At 54.3% G+C, this 7288-nt stretch overlaps 1 protein-coding gene across 1 annotated transcript in view; it reads right to left on the minus strand.

Annotated features, from left to right (window-relative positions):
• GSK3B (glycogen synthase kinase 3 beta) overlaps nt 1–7288 on the minus strand; it is a 94677-nt gene that overhangs the window by 35291 nt on the left and 52098 nt on the right. The window contains exons 3-5 of the mRNA XM_018573093.1: nt 4777–4860; nt 2982–3040; nt 952–1134 (exon numbers count right to left, since the gene is read on the minus strand). Of these exons, the coding sequence (XP_018428595.1) occupies nt 952–1134; nt 2982–3040; nt 4777–4860 (326 nt within the window). The remainder of the gene's footprint in view (nt 1–951; nt 1135–2981; nt 3041–4776; nt 4861–7288) is intronic.

A 7288-nucleotide genomic window follows, 5' to 3' on the forward strand; every position in this document is an offset into this window, starting at 1 on the left:
CCAGGACCATGCCACCAGTCCCCCATGAATGCCATCAACTGATAGGAAACTCAAACTGATGCCGGAGATGAACTGACCCGGGAAATGAACATAAATAATGTATCTTGTGTGGACAACAAAATGAATAAAACTCATATAAGATACGTGGGATGGTGGAATACTTCTGCTTCAGGATTCATTCAGACGAGAAAAAGCCGACGCGTACAGCGGAGTGCTGCGTGCACGGCCGTATCGGGCGGCTCCCGGGAAGGACGCAGCGTGTGATTAGTACGCAGCCCCTGTCCTTCTCTATGGGACTACGCGGCCGTACGCCGACCTACGCTGACCCGCCCTGCACGTCCATGCGGGTGTGCGTACTCGTACGCTGACGGGATGGATCCTGTCTGCGTCCGACCCGTGACACCAGCACCCGTACTTGAATCCGGACACTCCGTGTCTATAATAATCCGGACACTCCGTGTCTATAATAATCCGGACACTCCGTGTCTATAATAATCCGGACACTCCGTGTCTATAATAATCCGGACACTCCGTGTCTATAATAATCCGGACACTCCGTGTCTATAATAATCCGGACACTCCGTGTCTATAATAATCCGGACACTCAGTGTATATATGAATAAATAAAATATGACAAATACAAGAAAAGCTGCAACTAACCCCGGTATGTAGCGGGCATCCTGCGGTACACAGGCCTACCTCCTCCACTCCCCCCAGATGTACACTGGTAGGAGGGCCCATGTGTGCACCCCCCGGGCCCACAATGCACTGCTCAGTGCTTCTGTGACTAGCCACCAGACACTGACAGAGTCTCACAGAGCCCCCCAGCCAGGGAACCCCGAGCATTGCAATCCTCGCTCACACTTTCAGAAGACACGCTGACCCCCGGGATGGCACCGGAGGAAGAGGCCGAGGCGGCTCCGCACACATGACCCGATGGTGGGCACTCACCTGCCGAAGTCGCAGAGTTTTAGCACGGCCGTCTCGGGGTCCAGCAGCAGATTTTGTGGTTTGATATCCCGGTGGCAGATCCCGAAGGAATGGATATAGGCTAAGCTGCGGAACAGCTGATACATGTACAACTGGAAGAGAGAAAGAGAGACGAGCAGCCGATCAGCAGCGTGACAACGGTGAGATAATCACCCGCCGGCAACTACCACACCATGAAACATTCGGGGGAGGCGACCATGCTACACCCTAAACAAGGCTGTAATACAAAGCATGGTCCAAAAGGTGGACTACGCCTTAAAGGAGAACTATGGGGTCAGGGCTTTTCCCCATAGTTCTCCTTAGGGTAACGGGAGGACACAAACTAGCGTCCTCCCGTCACCCTAAGCTCAGTATATAGGGAGCTACAGCTCGCGGTATACTGAGACGCCGCAGCCGGAGCGGATCCCGACAATTGTGCCGGGATCCGCCCAGCTGCGTGAGTGACAGCTGGCTCCGCCTATCTAGAGGCAGAGCCAGCTGTACCCGCGCCCCCTCCCCCGTCCGTTCCGCCAGTCAGCGCTGGCGGATCGGAGCGGGGAGAGGGAAATCCAGTCACTCCCCGGTCACGGCAGAGAGCTGTGACAGGATCGAGAAGTGAGCGAACGCCGGTATGTGTTCGCTCACCTCCCGATCTACTGAGCCGACCTGTGACAGTCTCATTGTCACAGGTCGGCTAGAGCTATGAGGCTGAGTGAAAAGCACCCTCCCCCCTCATAGTTCTCCTTTAAAAGGCAGAGAGGGGCAACTCCGGCCCTCCAGCTGCTGTGGAACTACAAGTCCCACGACGTCTCATTGCAAGACGTACAGTTACAGGCGGGACTCCCAGAGGCATGTTGGGATTTGTAGTTAAAGCACAGCTGGAATAGCCCACCCCTGCCTTAAAGTGTACTCTAAGTCAGTCCCTGGCTCTCACACAGGACATGGTGTAAAGTGTGACCACCACAGCGGACTAAACATCAAAAGAAACAAATTATTTCAGGTAAATCGGAAACACGACATCTGAATAATCCCTATTTATGACATTCAGCCAGCAGGTGGCGCTCTACAGCCTGACTGCAAGCGTTCCTTCCTTCTGCGCTATGAAGAGTATAGTCCAGGGGTACCTAACCTTGGCACGCCATCTGTGGTGAAACTACAAATCCATCATGCCTCTGACTCTAGGCGTCAAGCTTGTGGTTGTCAGAGTCTTGAAATGCCTCCTGGGATTTGAAGTTCCAACACTGCTGGAGTGCCGAGGTTTCCCACCTCTGCTACAGAGAACAGACAGATGTATGATCATCGGAGCAAAGGCTTCTCTGCCTCTCGTTCACAGCGTTGTGTGCGGAGTATCAATTAGAGAGGCAGTGCTGCAAGAGAGCTGTCATGAAAGCGCGTCATTACACCCTGCCCGGCTTCCTGATTGGCTGGGAATCCGGCTCCATACTCCCTCATCACTTGTGAGGAGAGAGCATGGAGCCAGTTTCCCGGGTAATCAGGAAGGCGGGCAGCATGTAATGATGCGACGCCCGGCTTTCCGATTGGTCGAGAAGCTGGCTTCATGTTCCGTCACCTCATGACGAGGGAGCATAGAGCCGGCTTCCTGGGCCAATCAGGAAGCCGGGCGTCGCATCATTACACAGCGCCCGACTTCCTGATTGGGTAGAAAGCTGGCTCCATGCTCTCTCGTCACCTAGTGACGAGAAGCATGGGGACGGCGTCCCTGCCAATCGGGAAGCCGGGTGGCGAGTCATTACACGCCGTCTGGCTTCCTGAATGGGACTTCCGGGGATCGGTATTCGGTATCGGTGAGTACCGGGAAAAGAATATCGGTACTCGTACTCAATACCAAAATACCGGTATCGGTGCATCCCTACCAAAAAACCCAGAATGCACTCCGCAGTACATGTTCATGTCTTCAGGGGGATATAAAATACAGTTTAAAAATATTAAAAAGTATTTAAATAAAATGGACCAAAAACCACAAAAAGGAGAGAAAAAGTCAGGGGAGGAATACTCTGTACACCGTTTCCGGGACGTAATCCAGCACCAGGTTTAGATACACCTCATCTTTCTGCAAGAGAAGGGAGACAAAATGGCCGACAGTGAGTCACGTGACATCAGAAATGGCTGGAAGATGACTCATCAAAAACCCTCCCCGCGCCCTGTGCTGGGCATCCATTGGCGCCTACACTCCCCCTTTACCACCGCCCACGCTGCTGCATGCAACCACAATAAAGTCGGGGTACAGGAAATCATGTGACACGTCACCATTCAGAGATTGAATTGAGCAGCCAAATCGCCAGGCCCCAGCGCTGCCCCGTGGGGGGGGGCACACCATTCACAAGCACACCATGCCCCCCCCCCCCTCCCCCAGCTACTGTGTCCCATAGGACACACACTTCTATAACCTTGTTGTAGGACGGGGGTGGGCAAACTCCGGCCCTCCGGCTGCGGCGCAACTACAAATCCCATGAGGCATTGCAAGACTGACGGCCTCAGGCATGTCACCCTAGAGGCAGATGCATGATGGGATTTGCAGTTCCAGTGTAAGCCGGAGGGCTGATGTGTAGGATGTGCTGCTGCATCTGCTTCTATCCCTGAAAAGGAGGGCACGGCGCAGCCAGCCGGATAATTCCTAGAAACCCCCCTCCCCCGCCGGGATATTTTTGGTTGCGCGGTGACTCGGAAGAACAGAAATACACATGGAAAATATTCGCTGGCTGCGGGAGAGGCGGAGGGAGAGCGCGGGCCATCATGCGGCTGTGCCGGGGAGGGGAAAGGGTTAACCCCGGCCACTCGGGGATGCATTTCATGGGGGTCATGTGACCGGGCTTCAAAGAGGCTGCAAGCAGCCAATCCGCCACACTGTGCACAGCACGGATCTGAGAGGGAGGAGCTGGAGCAGCACGTCAACAGGCTGCCCATCGCACCCCTGGGGTGTCCCTATTACAAATATTCTAAATTGCTGCACCCGAGACTGACCGCCATGGCGGCGAGCAGCGACACGGGCACATGACTTGTACAAGGTCCTTCCTCTCAGCCACAGCCTGGAAGATGTCCAGCATCTTATCTTCTTAGCCTGACGGCCCCTGGCCCCGCCCCTTTATTTCCTGGCTGGAGGATGTCCAGCATCATCTCGCTCCTACCTCCCCAGCCTGACTGTCCCTGGCCCCGCCCCTTTCATTCATTGGATTTCAGGTCTCTCAATCATGGAGGCTCAGCATCACATGGGGGGTGTTACAGTGTGGTCTGCATGCAAATGCAGCCCCGCCTTGGACTGCTGCCACTCCTCCAGACTGACAACCGCCCATCATTTAGAAATTTGCATAACCCCTCCCACAATCCCACCCACTGCTTGCATTAGACCTGAAGGCTCTTGTGAAGAGTACTGAGGCAGGGTGCGGTGATGTTTTCAGGACTCTGCATACAGCACCCTGTTGGCCCCTCCCACCAGCCATGATATGCTTGCATTGCAGAGAGAAGCACAGAGACCCAGTGATGACATCACAGGGACTAACATTAGGTATGTCATGAAAATGGAAAAGTTTTATTGCACAATTTCATTAGCATGTTGACGAGCAATATAAAAGCAAATTAAACGTCATCTTAGATAAAAGGGCTGCTATATAATGAGCACTATACATGATAGCCATTTGGGTTGACAGACTGGCCGAATGTGTGTGGGTTGGGGTCTGGCAATTAGAGTGTCAGCTCCTTTGGTGTCAGTGGCTCAGGGTACAGGCCCCAGTGATGTTCTGCAAACTGTCAGCGTTACCCGAACCATGAAGATAAAAATGGCCGACTCACCTTCTCTCCACTCGAATAAAAGAAATAGCGAAGCCGCACAATATTGCAGTGATCGAGCTTCCTCATTATCTGCAGCTCTCGGTTCTGTGCGGGAAGAAAGAAGAACAAAGTTATTGTCTCTGTGTGTGGAGGGGGGCCCCCCCAAACATGGTGGTGGTGGGGAATCAATGACTAGCCCCTTGGCTGGGGGTGGAAGGTGGTGGTGGTAGGGAATCAATGACTAGCCCCTTGGATGAGGGTGTAAGGTGGTGGTAGGGAATCAATGACTAGCTCCTTGGATGGGGGTGGAAAGTGGTGGTGGTGGGGAATCAATGACTAGCCCCTTGGATGAGGGTGGAAGGTGGTGGTAGGGAATCAATGACTAGCCCCTTGGATGAGTGTGGAAGGTGGTGGTGGGGAATCAATGACTAGCCCCTTGGATGGGGTGGAAGGTGTTGGTGGTGGGGAATCAATGACTAGCCCCTTGGATGGGGGTGGAAAGTGGTGCGGGTGGGGAATCAATGACTAGCCCCTTGGATGGGGGTGGAAGATGGTGGTGGGGAATCAATGACTAGCCCCTCGGGTAAGGCAGAAGAGAGGGATTTTGAAGCTTCCCTAGGACCACAGGAGAATGCAGCAGGGTAACACCAGTCTCTGCTGGAAGACCTGCAAGGGTCCCATGTGGACAAGCAAACCGTGCCACACATCCTGCGAGGACCAAGAACAGATACAAATGTATTGCCAACAATAAAATGAACTTGTCCTCCAAAACATTGCTAGGAGGCAGGGACATGCAAAGTCTCTTCTGCCAAAAAGTCCGTCCACTCCCCCTAGCAAGCTAGCTGTGCACGCTGTATGGGGTGAATGGACCTGATGCCGGGGAGGATGCCATGTGCAGGAGTTACATCACCAATGGCCACCCAATGGTGGAAGAGGATGCCTGGGAACGTGGAAGTGGCGGCGGAGGCAAGTCGACGAGCGGGGGACAGAGGGCTAATTGAACAGCGCTGGAGAAGGGCGCGCTTGTAAGGTAAGTGTGCCATAATGTGCATACTAAAATTACCAAAAAGTTCATGTCTGTTTTTGGATCCATCAAGGGGGCTGGTGATAGGAACGGCAGCGCAAGACACTTGCCCAAAGCAAACAATGGCTGGAAACGTTTTCGGCCTCATAGTGCCGGTCTTCTGGATATTGTTTCCCGGGTCCAACTGAGTATACGAAAATATGATCGGGGTGGTGAATGAGTCCGGCAGTGCTGATCGGGGTGGTGGAGTGCGGCAGTGCTGATCGGGGTGGTGAAGGAGTGCGGCAGTGCTGATCGGGGTGGTGAAGGAGTGTGGCAGTGCTGATCGGGGTGGTGAAGGAGTGCGGCAGTGCTGATCGGGGTGGTGAAGGAGTGCGGCAGTGCTGATCGAGGTGGTGAAGGAGTGTGGCCGTGCTGATCGGGGTGGTGAAGGAGTGTGGCAGTGCTGATCGGGGTGGTGAAGGAGTGTGGCAGTGCTGGTCGGGGTTTTTTAAAGTTTAACATGGGCTTTCAGGCACTTGCATGCGTTTTTGATGCGTTCCAGACCAGATCCAGAGCAGGTAAAATAGGGCTTGCCGCAGTTTTTTCATCCGGGCTGGATCTGGTCTGGATCCGCACGCTGCGATGTGAACTGGAGGTAAAAATACCATAGGAATACATTGGACGCAGTTTTGATCCGGTCTGCACCTGCTCTGGTCCGGATCTGCTCCGCGCTTGGTGTGAACAAGGCCTTACTCCTTACAATTCGTACAAATACATGGGGACTGCCGCTTACATATGCGGCTGCTGTTACCCGCTTATTAACTTGAATGGGTGACAGCCGCCACATCTGAATGGGAGATTTGTGATTCCTTCTGTAGGTTCCTGCCCGAGTTATCCCAAATCGCATAGTGTGAGTGAAGCCCAAGGCCTCATTCACAGGAGAAACGGCCGGCGCGTACAGCTCCGTGCGGCATGCGCGGCCGTATCGGGCAGCTCCCGGGGAGGACAGGTGCTGCGTGTGATTAGAACGCAGCCCCCGTCCTTCCTTATGGCACTACGCGGCCGTACGCCGCCCGACGCTCACCCCAAGCGCAGGTCCGTGCGGGTACGGGTGTCCCGGCTCGGACGCAGACAGGATCCATCCCGTCAGCGTAGGAGTGCGGACACCCGCATGGATGTGCAGGGCAGGTGAGCGTACGGCCACGTAGTCCCATAGAGAAGGACAGGGGCTGCGTACTAATCACACGCAGCACCTGTCCTTCCCGGGAGCTGCCCGATACGGCCGTGCATGCCGCACATGTATAGTGCGTGTGAGAAACAGAACTCTGCACTGTGATGATGGAGAGCAAATTGGAGGGAGGCCGAGGCTACGAATGGAGGCTTCAAACGGACATAATAATGAAACTGCAAGGACTACAAGTCCAAGAATGACCGGGCAGACGCTGCTCCTCCTGGGTGTGTGCGCAGCATTGCAGCACCACACTTATGTTCTGACGTCAAACCCCAGCAGGGGCAGCGACTCAGCGC

Source organism: Nanorana parkeri, unplaced genomic scaffold (genome assembly GCF_000935625.1).
Source record: "Nanorana parkeri isolate BGI_ZX_2015 unplaced genomic scaffold, ASM93562v1 scaffold2232, whole genome shotgun sequence".
Taxonomy (NCBI): Eukaryota; Metazoa; Chordata; class Amphibia; order Anura; family Dicroglossidae; genus Nanorana; species Nanorana parkeri.